This window comes from Scatophagus argus, chromosome 9 (genome assembly GCF_020382885.2).
Source record: "Scatophagus argus isolate fScaArg1 chromosome 9, fScaArg1.pri, whole genome shotgun sequence".
Lineage (NCBI taxonomy): Eukaryota > Metazoa > Chordata > Actinopteri > Scatophagidae > Scatophagus > Scatophagus argus.
This window is the reverse complement of record NC_058501.1, coordinates 7,730,959-7,751,389: the sequence shown is the minus strand read 5'-3', so window position 1 is coordinate 7,751,389 and position 20,431 is coordinate 7,730,959. Positions and strand designations below refer to the sequence as shown.

The 20,431-nt window shown below is 42.2% G+C and overlaps 1 protein-coding gene across 1 annotated transcript in view; it reads left to right on the top strand.

Moving 5' to 3' along the window:
• The window catches only part of znf407 (zinc finger protein 407), a 139,578-nt gene that overhangs the window by 69,546 nt on the left and 49,601 nt on the right, over window positions 1-20,431 (top strand). The window contains exon 6 of the mRNA XM_046398383.1: window positions 13,805-13,971. Within this exon, the coding sequence (XP_046254339.1) occupies window positions 13,805-13,971 (167 nt within the window). The remainder of the gene's footprint in view (window positions 1-13,804; window positions 13,972-20,431) is intronic.

Sequence of the window (20,431 nt, the reverse complement as noted above, 5' to 3'; positions counted from 1 at the left end):
AGAGCAACATGACCTTGACTTGTGGAATAAATCGGCAGCAGTAGTTTGTCTTCTCATAACAGCGTCTACCTCATCTCCGTAGTGCAGCTCCAACAGTCCCTCCAGCTTTTGAAGTTTTTCTTTCCCTGAGAATGATGTCACCCACTGTTGAAACCCAAGTGACATTACTCAACAAGACAAGAATGAGAATGTGCACGGTTCACCTTCACATTCATTTCACATCCTGTGGCACAAAACCAGGCTGTTATACAGTGACACAATTGTGTGGCTAACTGTTGACAGTGGTTGGACATTATGCACAGTGGGACTGTGGAAAAACTGGGCTGTTGCCAGCCTGTTTTTCTTTTCTATTGAAACATCAGACCGTCATGGCAGAAATGGATGTTGCCAGGCATCACTAATGAGCCAATTAATCAATGAATTAGCTGAGCAGCGATTAAATTAATGCGAGCTGGACGGGCAAGCGGCAGTCGTGGATATATCCTGGGGAAGGTGATTAACACACACACAGAACAGGCAGCGATCAACAAGGCCACTATTAAGTTGGACAACACTTCCTGAACTTTTCTCTTTTCAGCTAAATATAGAACAGCTTAATTCATTTTATTTTATGTGGAAGTATTATCATATTTTCCCATGTGGCTACGCTGCATTGCTAATATGCTGTAGAACTCAAGAGAGATTGAGAAGTATTTTCCGTACGGTATCATTTGTTTCTTTAAGGACTGTCTTCTGAAACTAATAGCACAAGTATCTATAAATATACACTTTGACACCATCTATTTTTTATTTCATGGATATACAATGTGAAACTCTCTCACTCACTCACCTGAGATCACATAAGATTATCATTAAAATATTTATTTTCTAGACAAAACATCTTCACTGAAATTGAATACATGTCGAAATTATGACATGACTCACTTTTTTATTAAGAAAGCTCTACTAAACATTCATATTTTCTGCATTACGAGATTGTGTTAATGTTTCATGAAGTAAATACTAGAGGAGATTTTCAGCGGTTTACACATTACATCAGATCAGATGTAATGTCTTTAAGAGTAATAATAAAATATTTAAATCTCCTCCAAAGTTTGTTATACATGAGACGCTAGAGAGAAACTCATACACTCATCTGTTCTAATTTGGGATAATTTTTGGTAAAATACATGGTAGTGAAATTAATGCTATTCCTTATTTTATGGAGCCCCCCCTAGTGTCCCCTCAAGGAAACCCTATGGTACTCCAATCTTTCTGGTACAAACCACTCCCTCCAACTATTATTTGTAAATGAAAAGTTATACATGTGATGTACAGCAAGCACATCTGTATGTTCTGGTATCTCATGTGCCTGCATGGGCTGTGTGTGTGCAGCTTCATGTGTTGGACATCATATAAGGTTTATCCATCATAGTTTAGGACAGTAATTCCCAAAGCAGGGTCTGGGCTGGTGCGGCAGACAGTCTTGAGCGGGCTGTAGGGGTCCTTTAGGGGCCTCCAAGGAGTCTCCAGCAAAATGAAGAACAGTCTCTGCCCACTGCGGTATAATTCACTGGAAATACATTTGGACAATGTAAAACATTGCCTATAGTGATTGTAGGTGTCACTTCTGACACAGTCATCTCCTCAGGTACAGTGTAGTGTAGATATTAAACCCTGTGACTCTGAGGCCAGTCGTCAGTTGTAGCACAGCTCTGTATAGCTGTTAGTTCAGCACTGTACCACATCATCTCCCCATGTCCAAAGTCTGCAGCCACCCCCGACACTGCTTGTGCCGAGACGTTACAGAAGGCCGGGGGTTGGTGGGGGGGGTTCCTTGATTATGCGACATCCTCCGGAAGACTGCTGGAGTTGTTTCCTCCATTACTTAGAGAGGGAAAAAAGAGGCCTTTTCACTATTGAGACTGTCACTCTCAATTTGGGCTAACGGTAAGCATGCACAAGGCCTCCTGGATATTCCCCCCACCTGCTCTCACCCCACTCCCACTTACTCCCCCAACACACGCACACCCCTACGCCATCTCAACGTCCCCTCCCCCTGCAGCGGATCGCTGTGGTGACAGTTTGATTAGATCATCAATCGTGGCCGTTAACAGCGGTTTTCCTGAGCACCTGGACCGGCAGGTCACAGCTGGCTCTGAGCTACCGCTGTCCCCCTGACCCAGAGCTGTGTGTGTGCATGTGTGTGTGTGTATACACGTACGCATGCACACGTGTGCATGCAGTCCAATTGTTTTTGTGTGTGCAAGACCAGTTTTTTGTTCTGTATTTTTAACTTTCAAGTACATGTATGTGTATTTGTGTGTTACGCAGTCCTATGTTGCGTATGTGTGGCAAACATGGTGATATTTGTGCATATGTCTACACATGTCCGTGTCTGTGTGCAAGCACAGTGTGTGAGTGTGAGCATGAGTTTGACATGATGCAAGTGCAATGCAGAGCTCTGTTTGGATGTCCACTGCTGTTTCAACTCAGTACAAATGAGAAATGCATTTCCTCAGGGGGCTTTTAGACCTACCTTGTTATTTTCTGCTATGCTTTTTGTTTGATCTGGGAGGTCAAAACAATAATGAATGTTTTAATTCTTTTCATAGGATGCAAAGGTCCACTTTGGAGAAAATGAGCTCAATGACAGGTGGAAATATGAATGTTTATTCCTGCAAAGAAACTGCTAGAAGTTAGAGGAAGGGAGTAATACAGTAGACTCAACAGAAACTGAGGACATATCTGTGTCTCTGCTTTCCCCGCCAGATACTTTTCTGAGTGTATTGTTTTGTACTCTGTGTAGCAGTTATGGCTGTTCATCTGTTACACCACACACACACACACACACACACACACACACACACACACACTTTACCGTAAATACGACACAGTGCACTTCACAAACACATACATAAAAACACCTGCTTCCCTGTGTTGTCTTTGGTAGCTGTATCAGGTTCTTCGTCGTTCTGGTAAAGCAGTTAAATTTATGGGCTAACAATAATGGGGCAATGTGTGTGTCTCATTGCGATTCCTCAGGTATTCCATGATTAAATAAACGTCCCCAGTCTTTTCATAAAGCTTGTTTATGGCACTGTGGCACCATATGCTACAGCTTCCACCGCACCCACCCACCCATCTCTCTCTCTCTCTCTCTCTCTCTCTCTCTCTCTCTCTCTCTCTCTTTCTCTTTCTCTCTCTTCGTTTCTCTCTGTGCTTCATATGCTGCCCTACACACTGCCTCTACCAGATGCAGGCTAGCCATTATTCTGTTGCAGAGAAGCCCAAAGTTGTGAATTAACATGTAGAAGCCATTACGGAGTGATGATGATATCCATCTGCACCGTTCATAGGTGCTACTTAGTAAATTGTCCGCGCTGTAATGGCACCACAGTAACAATATGATTCTGTTTTATCAACTTCATGGCCTGTTCCTGTTTTTGCTGTCAAGTAGATTCTCACTTGTGATGCTGTTGAGTATTTTTGTGTTTTTTTTTTTCGTTGATTAGCAAACTTTCCCTTATCTTGTCCTGTTGCACTTCTGTTGTTAGAGAAGGACATGCTTATTGACCACATGCAGAATGATAATCTCTAGATTTTGTAATTTATAATTTGTCTGCCTGTTTATTCAAATCAAACTAAACAACTTCCAAGGTGCAGTGTGTTTTGTAAGGAAATGCACTGATAATATAAAATATTACAGTAAAAGCAATCATAATATACATAAGCTATACTAAGCTAAATGACGTTAAAGTATGTGCTTGTGCTATTGATGCCTTCAGGGTCAATCTGCACATCACATTTAGCAAAGAAACTCAATAAAACACTCAAAAACAGATCGTGAGAATCATGAATTTGCCATTGTAAGTGGTTAACAATCCCACGCATGTGAAACCTTGTTGCTCACATTTTGTCTTCCGCAGAAGAGTCCGTGACACTCCGGTCCTCTGTAGCCTGATAGTTTTGACTACACAAACACAGGCAAAGGAGCAAAAGCTGTGACTGGTGATTAATTCTCCAAAGCAACTTACATCTGGGTGCATATGTGAGGACATAGAGAAAAGAAAAACAGCAGTTGCTACAAAGCAAGTCAGAAAAGCAATTAACTTCTCCAGCCAGGACATGGCAGTACACACATGTGATTGTTCATCGTATTGTCTTGTTTACTTCCTGAAGCTGCATTTTGGTAGAGGGCCAGAGACAGAGAGACAGTTTGTGAAGACTTTTGTTGTGATTATTAATGGCCATTTCACATTAACCTCATCGTGCTAATATGCTCGACAATAGCCCAAATCACCTGAGCAATGAGGACGATGGAGGCGGCCCTGTCCTCCTGTCCGGCCAACACTGTAGCAGCTACCGTACTATCACCCCACCCACCCACCCACCCAATGACCAAGATTAATGAAACCTCCGCCGTTTTTAATTAGCACGGCTGCAGTCATCAATTACGTCTGCCCCACCCCAAATACAAATATTGTTATATTTGGGGGGAAAATTCTTGATTTATTTCATTGTGGTGGCCGAAGGAGTGAGATGAATGGCCTCTCATCATGGTCATTTGCAGGGATGAGGAGGAGGAGGCGTAGAAGGAGAGTGGAGTAGAGTGGAGGACATGGACAGGACCGGCCCAGGAAAACCAAGTCTACAGGGAGAGACCAGTCTGGGTCTCCATGTCCCTGTGCAGGGATCTGACTCTAACTGTCTAGGAACTTAATTAGACTTTCCTTGAACCCACAGCTGCACTGATACCAGATTTTGTTGAGCTGATATAAGTAGAAGAAGACTGTACTGTTCAACTACCAATCAAATTACTGAAGTGACTTTCATCTGTGTGTTTAAATTGTGATTGGGATCAGATCATTGTATGAGCCCATAGAGCAACTTAAAGCTGCTCTTTTGTTTCATATAGGCCAACACTGCTGATTTTTTTGGCTGTTAAAAATAGTCTGTCCAATCGTTGAGGTCATCTGGAGATCCTTTCTACATATAATGCAATCGCTTTTGTGGCTCCAACACACTTTTCTTATTTTTGCTTGTTGCTGTACAAATTTGCATTTACATTTTGCCAGTTGCTTTTTCCTGGGGGTATGTGTACCATAGTGGTTTTGCTAACAAGTTTATCAATAGTTTTTATCAGATTGAAACTTTTTGTTTTTTTCCTATGTCTGATCCACAAATTTTGGCTAGTGTGACGAGTATTGGCTGTAAGTATTGGATCTGCTGAAGTCCTGAAGAAACATCCCCTGATCATTACTTGAAAACAGAATCGGTGTATGATAATTTAACATTCTACTCTTGTCAGTTTTGATGTGCCATGCCAGCGGCACTGGCAAGCAGGTTGAGGCTGCTGCCTCAGTCTTTGCCACAGACACTGAATCTGTCATGACAGCTCATGCACTAAGCAAGGACACTTTATCCACACAGGTAGCTGTTGAAAACAAGAAAGCATTAGCAAAATACTGTGCTACAACATAAAGGGTTTGCCCTTGTGAAAAGACATAGGACCTGTGCCAGAGCCTTTCTCTCTGCTGCTTTGTGCCCCATCCGGTGCAGTTCAGTGTTAGTGAGTGCAGACTGGACTCGTACTGAAATCCTGCCTGCTAGCTTTTTCTGATATGACACCACATAGAAAGGAAGAGTGCAGACACGGTATTCGCATTGACTCTCAGGCTGAGTTTCATGTCTCCATTGACTTAAACCAGCTATAGGCTTGCTTTTTTTAATATTAGCATTCTTGTATGAATTGAGTTATGAAGAAAAATAAACTCTTCTTCAAAAAGAAAAGAAGAAAGCTATATTAGACTTGTTCATAAATGACTGGCCCAGCGCAGTTCCTTCACACTCGCTAATATCAGACTAGGATACGTTGTAATAATAATGCAAGTACGCCGCTTTATGACTTGAAGATTTCTGTGGTTTGGGAGTTTGGGTGTTTGTGCTGCAATGAGCCAACAGCCATTTCACTTGTGCTGGCCACACACACATAAACACACAAACACAGAGACTTTATACCCTTACTGCCACGGCCATCGCCTTCCCACTGACTCCAGAGGGAAGGGTGGGAAACATCTTGAATATTTTATGAAGCTCGGGAACCCCACCTCTGTCTTCCCCACCCAGAAAACCATCGCTGCTGTGTCCAGCAGTGCGCGCGCACATCCACACACACACACTTACACACACCAGCAGAAAACAGAAATAATGTTTTAAATGCAATCATTGTCAGGCCCAAACAATGTCATTTATCAAGGGAGCATTTGGGACTGTATAATAAGTTTCACATTATTAATACAATTTTTCATCCTCTGTCAAGCCTATCTGATTTATGGCACGCGTGTGATCTAAGGTGATCATTGAATTACAATTTCAGTAATAAGAGAGAGAATGGACCTGGTCTTTTACTTCTGCCCAGTGGAGTACACTCCCCCCTCAACACACACACACACACACACACACACACAAGATCCTGGTCGAACTAACTCCAGCTGCAACACACAGCAATTACACACAACATAAAACAGCAGTCACCACAGCTCTCTCTGTGTTGTAACTTTTACCAGTCATACCATGGACCAAATTTGCTAAATATTTGGGAGCTAAACCAATATGCCACTTTCCTAATTTCAGTGAGAGGAGGAGAGGGGAGAAGAACAAACGAACCTAGGGCCCCTGTTAATCAGATAAGGGACAAAGCTCATTATTCTGAAATGATACTGGGGCCCAGAGAGTAAATATGAGTGGCCTGTTAGGAGCATGGTAATGGGTCGGGAATGCACGTCGTTACAGGGACAAATGATTTACAGCTAGATGCTCTTTGATGTATAGACTGTACCTTTTATTAAGTGGCTGTCGTTTCGGTCACTGGCTCAGTCATTTGTGTCTAATCAAAATCCATATCCAGACACCCCACCCTCCAGACCCAGCCGCTCCAGATGGGATAGAAATTACCGGAATGTCCGCATTCCCTTCTCACATCCACCGTCCTCGACTCACATTCAGCAAAAGCTACCAGAGATGCCTGTGATGCACATAATATATTCTAATAAACAACAACAACGGATGAACAAATGGAAATGTGAAATTCTTTTCAGGTAATTAAATAACAAAGACAGACTCCTATCATAACATTTGCATCCAGTTTGAACAAGTATTTGCACTATTAGCAGTCCTGCTTTTCCCTTTATCAGATTAGCTCGTTGTTGAGGGCCCGGTGATCGGCGTCATACATCATCCTGTTTGATTTCTGTTTAGAGCGAATTTGGGGAAGCTGCTAATTAGATTGCGGGAGTCTAGCCCCGGTTAAAGATGGTAAATAGCAGAGCAGACTTGTCCCCCCTACTCTCAGCCCCATAGGCTTCGAAAACGCCAGCTCTCCTCAGAATCGCCACAATTTATGACACATTTTCTCTGTATTCTTAAAAGATAATTAGGTTTATCACCAATTTTTTTTTCCCTCTTAGCCCCTCTTCCTTCTCTTTTGTGTACCTGAGCGCACATAACCGCAGCATTAAAACATAAATATTTCTGCAGCACAGCAGCACTGGCAGGTGAGCCTAATGAAATTCTAGGAGTGTAATTTGATTTACGAGGTGCTAATGCGGGCTGATATTAGAGAGAAAAAGCTCTGATATGGCTGCCTTGTGCTGTATTTAAGGCCTATCAGAAGCCTGATAAAGAGCATCCTGTCCTCAGCACTGCGGCTGAGTTATTGTTGCAGATATTCATATTGATAGTAATTCTTCCCGACGCAATTTAGTGCCGGCAATATATAAATATGGAGATAATAGTTAATTTTGGTTGCTGCTCAGATTGGGATGCTTTAAATTCAAGCCTTACATAAAAAAAACCTTTGAGCTGTGAAGCATCTGGACACTTTTTAAAGTGCAGTTTAAAGGATGGGTGAGAGGGCTGAGAAGAGGCCTTTGACCAAACCATGTCACACAAATCAGATTTCCCGTACTTTTCAGTGGCTGCTAATTTCAGCAGGAAGCTTTTGGGAGCCCCTGATTTGCAGTTTTGTGGTAGAAATATTTTGATTAATGGTCTGATATCCATAAAACCATTAAGCTTTTAAATCAACAGAGTCTGGAATCAAGACATCACACCTGTGCATGTGCGCACACTCATTTTGGGTTGTTTTGTTCAGAATCATGTTGTTTCATTTTCTTGCTTTAAAATACTTCTTGTAATTGAATGTTTGTGTGTCTTTGTGTACGTGTGTGCGTGCAAGAATGTGTTTATGTGTGTGTTCACATGCTTCGCAAATTTAGGTCTGTGTGCTTCAAAGTGTGTTTGGGACTATTGAGCTATGGCTCATAATAAAAACAGGCAATAACAGGGCCACCACAGAGGGACCTGGCCTTTGTGCCTCCCCGCCCCCCCCCTCCTTGTCCTCTCCATGCCAACTTCTTCTCCTCATGGCCTCTCCCCACCCCCTAAGTTATGGGCTGAATAACAGCGCAACAATATTAAGATAACATTTCCTGATTGTTTGTCAGGCAGGAGGCTCCTTCACCCCGCTTTCATCACGTCCACCGTGTTCATTAAATTGACAATTTGTATTTGCCCTACAGCGGGATAAGCAGGAGCTTATCTGATGGGCCTGGTCTTTTATTATTTATTTCATTATCTTTTTTTTTTCCTCTCTCTCCTCCCCCTCTTTCTCCCGGGATTGAAGGTAAACATAAATCAGCAGCAGCATCTCTGTTGTGTGTCGTTGTTTATATTGCAGTCATATGCAGCAGCGGCAGTCCTCTCAGAGGAGGTACATCTACAATACTCTGCAGACACATGTGGCCTCTTCATGGAGGTTTTACTTGTTGTTTTGTGTGACATGCTGGCCACACACTCCTGTGGGCCCAAGCATGATATAACTCAATAGATATTTCACTTTAAAATGCCCTACTGTTGGGAAAATTCTAGGACTCGTTCCTGAGAGATTCTGCTCTTCTTTCTACAGCAGAGCTTGTACAGTCGTTCCTACTGCAGCAGGCCATAGGTGGCTTCTGTGTTCACTTGATTGTTGAACTAGCACCATCCAGAAAACTGATTTAAGTACCTACAGACCACATTGACTACAGCCATTTCGAAAGCATTTCTCCTAATCACTGTGAGCGACGATGTTGCCCATTTCGATATCTTACCCCGGGAACAAGCCTGTCGTCGGTCGACATTGTGCAGGCAAACAAAAAATAACGAAGCCTGCATCCTTACTTAGGAAACACTTGTCCTAGAAATTTAATCTTTTCCCAGTTTTTTGCCCCGCACCCCCCCTCTCTAATCAGGTTTCAATTGACTGCCACTGAAGAAAGAGCCTCTCCTCAGACACATGTATAGGTCCGAACCCAGTCAGCCACCATTTAAGGCTTACTCAGTCTTCTCCCCAATATCTTGGAGAGCTCAGGGCCAAATGATTTAATCTTCATTCAGCTAATTTAGTCTGGATTTAAGCTGCCGGGTTGTCGAAGTGCAGAGTGATGGAGTCTGAAAACAGGATGAGAGGGAAAGGGAGAGGAAGGAAGGAGGGAGGGAAACAGAGAGCGAGAGAGATAAAGATAGAGCGACGGAGGGAGAAAGAGAGATGCAAGGCAGGGCGGGGGGGCTGAAGATGATGATCCATCCTGACCCTAGTGAATGCTGTCATGTTCCTCCCTCTAGGTAATCTCTCTCACTCACTCGCTATTTTGCATGTGAAAATGCTCTCCTGACAGTTGCATATCAGATAAATTTTCTCTCCTTTTTTTCCCTCCCCCCCTTTTCCCTTCACCAAATAAACAACAGTCTTCACTTTGAAGTTGTCTGTTTGTGTCAGTTTGGCTTGAGGCGAGAGTCGGCCTCCCTCTCTCTCGCTTTCTGTCTTTGTGTTGCAGTGTGAGAGCATCGGCGGATTATTTTCTCTCACCGACCGGCCAGCACAACATGAAAAACCAGGGAAGGAATCCTTAGCTGCCCAAAAAGCCCGACACAATTAATCCAGTCACTTAAAATAATAATAATAATGATAAATGCTGTTTGTGTATATGGTGCTTGGATTGGAGTGATGCTCCACAGCTCAAAATCAAACTTGCAGTCAGGAAGAACAGAGGTGTCAGCTCAACCTGTAAGCCATCAGCTTTTAGTTTTTGTCTGATGCAGTGAATTGTGGGGTCAGAGGAAACATCTGAATACTTTATCTTACAAAAGTAGCCTCTATTTATCACACTGTTGCTTTGTTTTTATTCAGAGCACATGATTAAAGTTTACACTTCTGACATCCTGTATAGGATGGCCCCTTAACAAGCACTACCTCACCACTTGGGGGCGACAGTGAGTGTGTGGTAATGAGTCAGGTCTTTTTTCCAAGCCCTGTTAGAGGTGCAGTAAGTCTCTCCCAAGGGATTTATATCACAATTAAGGCCAGTGTGGCCTGTGATGTTCTGACAGTAGCCCTATATGCCTGAACTGATGACAGGATCACACCACAGTATAGATATGGTAATGAGTGGCTGTATAGACGCAGTGGCATGCAGCTCTCTCAGCACACAGGCAAGGTGCCCACCTGGGTCTTTGAATAAATCTGCACAGGGTGTCAATCATGTCGCCTTGCTTCATGATCAAGAGGGAAAGAGACAGGGAGGAGGAAATAGTGAGGGAGGAAATGGAGAGATGCGGGAGAAAGAAAAGCAGACATGCAATGACTGGAAGTCAAATTTGCTCAAATTATTGTTTTTTCCTGCTGTGGCCTCTGCTCGTCAGAACTCAACAGTAATGTGAAAAACCAGTGAACCAGTGAAAAAGCCAGTGTCACATTATATGTATAATTCTACTAACTAATTCAATTTAATAGTTCTTCACATTTCCTTTCTTTTTATTATATTTCGATGTATATTTTTGCTAAAAGCACTTGTCTTTTTTTGGTTTGCTTTCACTTGTGTGTGGTTATCAAACACAAAAATGCAAAGATGTCAGCATTCAGAAATGCTTATACATAAATACAATAGAAAAGTGCCATCGTCCTCCTCAGGCAAATGTCTGCATGAGGGAAATGGAACATATGCATGATAAAATTGTGCAAGATATCTCAAACTTATACTTCATATTAAGGTCTTGTGTGTTACGATTAAGCACATATGAATGTAATGAAGTAAGTGTGACACCAGCATACATTTAATCATATGTTACATCTCATTTCCCTCACGTTTTTTTTCTTCCACCTGAGGAAGACCTGTATTGAGTGAAAAGGCCCTGATTCCAATGCTTTTTTGTTGTTGTGTATCCACCTCTCCCACTGTCAACAGATTTATACGTATGTAGGCCTGAAAGCAGAACAGGCAGTTTCTTAAGCCCTTTGCTTCATTACATACAGTTAGAAGTCACAGCCATGAACGTGTACTTACCATCCCTAACAAATTCAGAGTTTCAGAACTTTCTCAGGCTCTCGGCTCATGTCGAATCTAAAATGACTTGGCAGCTGTTTTGAATTAATTGTGGTTGTTTTGTGTGCAAAATTATTTTTTAGCGAGCAAGTGTGGTAGCAAGTCTTGAGTATTTTAAATTGGCAGACCTCTCTTTCTCTCTCTATCTAGACTCTCTCTTCCCCTTTCTCCCTCCTTTATACACATGCATAACTACACATGCATACACAAAATCAGTCAACCTCCCTCTCACTCTCTCTCTCTCTCACTCCCTCTCTCTCTCTCTCTCTCTCTCTCTCTCGTTCTTTCTCCATCTCTCTTCCCTCTACCTCCTACCTTTGGTGTGTTTTGCATGGTGCCTGGCTGTTTAGAGGCAGTATGCATATGTATGGGCGAGACGGTGGATCGTGACGGGATCTGACATGCGGGGACAAGATCAAAGCACTCCATCTGATCCCATAAAAACAGACGCAAACCCTCCTCTCATCCTTACAAAACCCCCACTGATAGTCAACTCTGCCAGCCCTGACTCCTCCATCTTCTCTCCTCCTGCCTCTCTCACTCTCTCCCTCATCTTCTCTCTCTCTCTCTCTCTCTCTCTCTCTCTCTTTCTCTCTCTCTCTCTCACTCACTCTCTCATTTTCCCCTCCGTTCCAGCATGCCGCGTGCCCACGTCAAGGCCTGCCTGCCTGCCTGACTTTGCGATTACGCCCTGTGATAAACAATGGCCCGTTTAGCTCATAAAGCAGGAGTGTTGTGCATAATGCTTACAATAAAAGATAGCATCTCTTCACTCATCTTATTTACTTCTCCCACGGTGGCATGGGCGACGAGCTGTTCTATAAATACCATGGGGAGGAAGGAAGTAAGCGGAAGGAAATGCAGATGCAGACATACATCTATTGGTCAAATAAAGTCTCTGCCAAGTCGGTTGATGAGCACAAGAGGAAAACAGGGCTGCTTAAATATGCATTTGAGCTTAGAGCCAGGTGATAAAGGCGCCATTTTAAAGCTGCTCCATCCTTCCTGGTAAGTGAGCTTAAAATGTCCTCTCAGCTTGTACAGGATGACATCCATATCACATTTAAATTCATCCTCTTGGAACATATAGATTGATATGGAAGCCAGGACATATTTTCTTTTCTATCTCTCCCTCTCCCCACCTCCCCATCTTTAATTCCCTCCTTTCTCCCTTTTCCCTCCCTCCCTCTCATTCTCCTTTGCCCCCCTTCTTCCAGTAAGGAAGATGTATGAGTTTGAATTATTGATTCAGACACATGCTACATGCTGCTTGGAGTCATTATTTGTTCAGGTGAGTGTCATGCTGCTCGCTATGAAACAGATACCACGGGGATTAAGCGACACAATCAGGACTTAAAGACAGCCGCCCTCCCTAAAATAACATGGCCCTCACTGCAAGACGAATGCTCCCCAAAACCTGACTTCATTTGTTTATGACTCGCACATTAGTCATTCTGCGCCTAAATTATAGCGCGGGGGTAAAGATTAATTCAAGCACAGGCTTTTTCTATTGTTTTTACTTGTGTGTATTTCTTGAAGCCTAATAACACAGCAGATGAATATAGGTGCAACCATCCTACACATTGATTAAAAAAAAAACAAAAAAGAAAACACAGCATTTGTTGGGTTGTAGGCGTCAGCATAAAGAACAGACAGATGTCCAGAGTAAATAAAGAAAGCCAAGCATAGTCTCATTTCTATTTTCTCTCTTTTCTGATATCAAAACAAGCTTTTGGCAGCATACAACAGAACGACACACACCACATGTGATAAATCATGCTTTTCCATTTATTGGACTGATGCTGGTGATCTGGAGCGGAGCGAACACTGATGTTGATTATATGAGCAGACCTGAGAAGGACGTGTTTGTGGAAAAAGTTAAGGTGAGGGAAGGCGCTGATGTGGGAGCTGTAAGAGAGAGCCAGGAGGTAAAATGTTGCTAACTGTTCATTTAGCCCTGGCTAAGTGGTCAGGGACGCTGGACAGGTGAACTCTATTCTCCCCACTGGTTTTGCGGGGTGAGTGTGTGTGGACTGTAACAGAATTTCTCTAGTCCTCTGGGTCCTGGTGCAAAGCAGAGAATAAATGGTTGAGGTGGCAGGCCAGGACAGAAAAATCAATGCCTGCTTATACAGACATGACACACCAACAGCCAACTGCATTCTGTGTGTGTTGTGCCTATGTGTGTGTGTGTGTGTGTTTGGTGTAGATGTACAGCACGCAGTCATATTGCCCTGTGCAATGTGGGAGCATGTGCAAGTACCCAGCAACCATTTCCTTTCTTGCAGCGTAGATCGTCTAGCATTTTATGTCAGCTTTGGGATCAGTAAATAACTCTTGTTTTTTTTTTTTTTCACTCGTCCTCCTCTTAATTCCCTCCTGCCTCTGTTCTTCTCCTGCAGGAAGTTTGAATGTGACTTGTGCGAGCGCTCCTTCAGTGAAAAATGGGCCCTGAACAACCACATGAAACTGCACAGTGGGGAGAAACCATATAAGTGTGCCTGGCCGTCCTGCCACTACGCCTTCCTCAACCTGTCAGCCATGAAGGACCACTACAGGACTCACACTGGTGAGAGACACTCAGAGCCTGCACGGTGAATCGTTACTGCTGTACTCCTCCATAAACACTTTGACTGACACTCTAAACTGCAAAATTCATGATTCCTTTTTTTACAGGCAAACAGTGTTTTTATGAGTGAGAGACAGAAGGTTATTTATCGAGAAACACTATAATTGGATCAGACAAAGTGTGCTTCTTCTCTCCTGTGTAGCCTGTAGTCTGTTTAACAAAATGAAGTTGAAGAAAATCTCACATTAATTATGAATCTTCACAGCTTTGTTTGGAAAAATATACACACGTTTTTGGCTGATAAGAGCCACAACTTGTCCATCTGTACCAATTTTCAACATCCAGATAAAGTCGAGAACCATTTCTTGGCGGTCTTGCAGACACTCTGTTAGACGGTTAAACCCTTGCATCCCAATCCTGATAGGACAGTCACAGTTGTATGATGTAAAATCAGCCAGTTATATTAGAATACAGACAATAATTAATATCCAAAGAGAGAGAAGGGAAAAGAGGTTTGGAATTCATGTTGTTTTTGTTTTGTGCCATCCTCCAGACTTGGAGGGTGCTTGATGAGGGAGATAAGGTAGTGTGTATTCCCCAGATCCATCTGGTCAACAAATGTGTGTGTTCCCCAGACCCAGCTGGTCAGCAAGTGTGTGTTCATCAAAGCCATCTGATCCTCAAGAGTGTGTTTTCCCACATTGAACTGGTCTAGTGTGTGTGATGCAAAATAGGATAAAGGGAAAAAAGGCTCATTAATTTTGGTGTGTGCTTTTTAAAAAAAAAAAACAAAAAAAAAACAAAAACAAAAAAGCATTCCACTTTTGAACTATACCTCAAATTTTAATGGTTTGCCAAAAAGTTTAATTTTTGTTCCTTCAATGCAACCAGCAGTGCAGAAGATAAAGTAATTTTACTCTCTATTCCAACCATAATTAAATCTCAAATTTGAACATTTCTGCACTTTGAGACAAACTGATGTAATAATCACTAACTGGATTTGTAGTTTACTATCTTGATTTATCACTAGTACACTGGCACTGGAGCTGTGTTAAAGCATAAACATGATAAAACAAACAAAAACACATGACATTTGGTTTTGAAATCAATGGGTATTTTCATCAATGATGGATGTTTTAATTATCTTTATATGCAGTGCCTTTTCCTTCTGATTCCATCCTGTTTATGTCTGTGGGACTGTACTGAGTCATGTTTCCTTACTTACCAAAAAGTTTGGGTAGACAGATGGTGCGGTGGGCGGTGCAAAGATACTGTCTTGAATAATAGCCCCTCAATAGGAGCAGCCTCTCTGAAAGTGTCTTTATGCTGCAGCCCAGCAGTTTCTCCTTGGCCTCCGTAATGTCCCACACACAGCTCCTTGATGCCCTTTTAAGTCAATGACAGAAGCAGCGGCAGCCAGTGGCCTGACAGCCTGAGTGAGCGCTTGCAGGAGAGCCCTCCATCCGTCACAGATGCCTGCTGTGCATGTGTGTGTGCTTGTGTGCGTGTAGTGAGTGTGAGACTTGCTGGATGTTATTTTAAATGTGTTTTAGCAGTGATGTAACGTCAAGACGCCTCTGACATAATTAGACGTTTTATTTTCATTTGTTTCCAGCCCTCATCATTTCCATCAGGCGGCTGCTGTCACGCTGTCACCTAGCTGTCACCTGGAGAGGCGTGTGATGCTGTGGTGGTGTTGGTGTGGGCGCGTGTGACTTTGTGTGAGTTTGACAGGAAGAAACACGTTCTTGATTGAAGTGATTGAGAGGGAAAAAGGAGCGTGCTGAAACAAGAGATTAAGGGTGACCAAGTATGAACATATGAAATTAGTAGAATTAAGACTGAATCTGAAACAACCTCATTGTGAGATTGACAACATGAGGTTTTTGCTCCCATTGTGAGAGACCCGTTTTGATTAGGTGTATACAGCGTGAACAGTTCACCAGAAATGCACCTGCAACATTTAAGTACAGTTTGGAATGACAAAGTTTGAATAACGGACCGCTTGTTTAACCCCTCCCCCTTTCTTGTGATTGTGCTTTTTTTCGTATCATATACTATAACTATCTGCTGTCAAGAACAATGCTGTGTTTCCATTCACCTGTCCTCAGTATGGATCATCATATTACAAGACTTGCATTTTGCCTGGTGCACACAGGTCAGGTGTCAGTCTTTTAGCTCTTTAACTCTTTATGTAGCTCTTAAGTGCATCCAATCCAAGCCTCTATTACAGAATCTTAAATTTAACACGACTGAAATGTTAAAACATCTGTCTGTTCAATGTTAGCTCAGTTAGCTAGCTTACTACAACTGTTGAGATGTGCTAGTGACAGTTGTCATTTTGGCCAACAAATTGATGGTTGCTGGCTAAAATTAGAGAAGCCTGAAACCAACTGTTTCAGAAGTGACAAAAAATTTTGTGTGCTAAATCTGACCCCATTATCTTTTGAAACTGCGTATGTGCTATGTGAGTGTGCAAAAATTAACAGGATAACTGTAATAATGGAGGCAAGACTTCGCAAATAGTCACTTAAGCAGTAAATATTTGATAAAGGCAGCCTAAAGAATATATTTTTAATTTTCACCTTTAACCACATTGTAGCCAAAACAACAACAAAAATAAAAGATTAAGGAGTCCCTAAAAGAAAATGTCAAATTTGATTATCCAGTGATTGAGTTGTTGGTTGTGACATGCAGAGCCCCCATTCTAAAAAAAAGAAAAAAGTTAACACCTCCACTCTCCTTCTTCTGTCTCTAACAGGATTCATTGTTCCTCTCTGATTTGTGTGTTTTTTATGATAATCACTCCCTCCTCAGTCGTGTCTGAGCATGGGGGGGGGTTGGGGATTCAGTGGTCGTCAGCCGCCAGGGTCATTTGTAACGGCTGATGAATGAGCGACTCAAATAAATAAATAAGTGCACTGCATCTGACCCACCCAGCTTTTCCCAGGCTCTTGGGCATAGTGGGGAGTGGGGAAGGAGGGAGGGAGGGGATAGAGGGGGGTTGAACACAGCGACAGGGCCACAATTGATTTCCTCATTGCTTCAGTTTGTCGCTTAATCTGGCGATATGCTGATAAATCTTTGCACTTTGTCAATTAATTTCCCTGAAAAATGAGACCCAAAATGGCGAGCACATCAATACAGCAGCGGATTCCGTGTCAAAAATTAAGCGGTAAAATTAATTGCCCTCCCATTCGCTCCTGCTAAAACATAACTAATGAGGGAGGCAATTATAGCTGCATGCAGTCGCCTCCGGGGTTATTTAAAACACTCACACACACATAGATATATATACACACACACACATGCAAAGAGAGGTTGTATATTTTGACTTCAAAGTTCTTTTATTGTCTCACAATGAGGCATATTTAATTCCAGTAAGGGGTGGAGGGTTGAGGTGTATCACGGGAACAAAAGAGGAGCGATGAGCCAATATTCAAATAGCCAGAAAGTTTAAGGGCTCTCAGTGCACATTAGCAAGAAATTTAGCTTTTAGGGCAATTTCATGTCTGGATCCTGTATACTTTTAAAAGGATTTTTGTGACACATTAGCTTGATTTGTGCTTGCAACTGTGTGTCTGACCTGAGCACAGCTGAGGATTGATGTAACTCCAACCCCTAGTGAAGGTTAGAGTAAGGCTTAACCTGCTGGGGCTGGTAACAGTGGTTTTAGGGTTAATATTGAATGAGGATAAAGTTTAAGGTCAGGGGTTAAGCGTTATCTGTGTACTGATAAAAGGTAGTGGTTAAGGTGAATCAGGAAGGAATGGAGCCAGTGTATTGTGGGTTGGGGAGTCCATGCTGCTTTAGGAAGACAGATCCCCTGGTGCTGACAGCACGTCACTCTTCTATTACCCCACCTCGCCATCCCCACCCGGGTCCTCAGAGGGCTCACCGCCACAGAACAGCAGATGAAAAGCACACATGTAATTTATCGCCAACGTTTCCTCCTCAAGAATAATTGTGGCGACCACGGCTGGGTGCAGGGATCGATGGTTATGGATTTTTTTGTGGTGGGGTCTTGTAGCGTTGGGTGTAATGAGAGATGGAAGGGAGGGAAGAGAGAGGAGGGGAGAAGTGGAGGAGGGACTGGTGCAGTTTTTTTGATAGGGAGAGCAGCTCTGGCCAGATTCCCAGTAACTATTCTGGAGTTAGAATAAAAAAGACTCAAAGACCCTAAAAGCAGTTTTCTTTCAATGACCAGTTGGGTTGTACATGAAGAGATTATGAACAATTTTGGATTATTCACGTGACTTATTTCTGTAGTTGTTCTCACGGGTTTGTATTGGGCTGGGCTCAGCTGAAATTCTTAGGTGAATTGCTTATGTGCAGCAAACAACATTTGGCTGTATTCAAATTAAAATGTGATGACAATTTTGCAAATATTAACTTTGATTGTTTAGTCAGTGACAAATACTGAATAATAGAAGTTTTACAGGGTTCCAAATATCAAAGATTTAATTTTATCTCCTTTGTTTGTGCTAAATGCTCATTGCTGCAGTGTTTCTGCTTGTCAGAGATCACTGGTCACCATGACTCTTCATATATTTGTCCTTTCTTTTCTGCTTATAAACTTTATACAATGCAGTTTTTTCATTCAACCGACACAAAATGCTGTTGTTCTTTTGCGTATCACGTTTGCATTCTGTGATATTGTTTTTCCAACAACATCAGACATCAGGTATTTAGAGCAATAAATGTAGACTAGCAGAATGGCCATTTATTTATATAAGAACATTGTTCCTTTAAAGGCCACTCACACTGGGATTGAAAAGTGAACCTGTATGAATTGGCTAATGAATGCAGCTTTTTAAGGCTGTTTTTCTCTCCTGTAAGTGGCACTGCATTAAAACTCTTCTCACAGTCGAGTGGCTTTAAATGGGTGAAATAGAAGAAACTTGAGGCTGCTTTTGTCTCTACGGAGTCAGTGAAAGCTGCTATCTGTGCAGAAGAGGAGCAGAGCACCACTGAGGCCCAGCTGGAAGAGTCACCCTAATGTGTTATCAGTGTGTGGCGAGAGCTGGAGTTCAACATCAGCATTTAGATGAATATTTAAGTGATGCAGCATGTGTCTATATGTTACAATGTGCGGTTTCTACAGTGTGTACATGTATGTGCTCGTACACAACATGTACATGCATGGAAATGTGTTACTGGCACTCCACATGCAGTTTGATTTGTGTGTGTCTGTGTGGGAATATCCACCTCAGTGTGTGTGTATATGTATACGCGTCTGTGTCTGTTCCATAAATGTGGTTGTGTGTGCACATGCTTGTGTTTTCCTGAGTGAGCCTTATCACAAATGTCTCCGTATGTGTGTGTGTGCAAGAGTGTGTGACTGCCTGTGTGCAGTGGCAGAGAGAAAAAGAGCGGTAGAATGAGAGAGAGAGAGAGAGAGAGAGCGACCATCATGCTGTTAATGACAGAGCCAGATGCAGGGGAGAGAGGAGGAGTGTAAAAAGCTCTCCACGCTCCCCATCTGGAAGGCATCGCCCCCAAATGAAGTTGTACAAAACCATCCCATTGATAATAAAGCTAATTTTTATGGCTCTGACAAGTATGTAATTATGTTCAGCGGTGCTTTTCAGATTTTATCACAGTCAATAAACCACACTGGCAATTTCCCGTCCCCCATTTGACATATTTACACGGATCCATCTGATTGGAGGAATTAGTTAGCTGAGAGCTCTGATGGATATACACTAGTGATCTGTGACTTCTGCTTGGCTCTCGTAGCCAACTAGACCCACTGCTCATCTGTTCAATCTGTCTTGTCTTTTTCTTGGATTCTGCTTTTTTCCTCCCTCACACATTTCTCCCAATCCATTAACGCAGTATTTTCTTCTTCTTCTTCTGCTTTGTCTTCACTTGAGCTCTTGCTTCTTTGCTCAGTGGTACCTCAGCAGTAGTTCTGAGTGACGAGAGCATCACGCCTCCACCAGAGATTCAAAGACTTCAGGCTTCCACTTTAGAATGTTATGACCCGAGGATGTATTTTTATTTAATTGTAATTGTTAATTGTATTTGTCTTTTTTTTTGTGTCAATGGAACTTTAAAATTAAGAAGTGTTAGTGACAGATTAATTAGACTGAGCCATATTTAGTTGAGGTAGACAGAGGGAAAACAACTGAAATGAGACAAATGTCACAAGTTGTGTTGCTTCAAATACTCGTGTGAATCTGACAGTGGTAGCAGTGAATTGTATTATTAAAGACATTATTTGCATTTGCAGTAGGTCATCATGAACTTCCTCAATTCAAATGCACATCACCATGTAGGTTAATTCATAACACGCTTTGTACAAATTTAAACATAAATATTTTGTCTTTTAATTTAAATTAGTTTATTAAGCTTAGTTGGAATTAACTGCCCTAACTATAACAGTTTCAATGTCTTTTTACAGTTTTGACATTTGGACATATCCTGTTTTTTCTTCTTTTTGTTTTTTCTTTGCGTT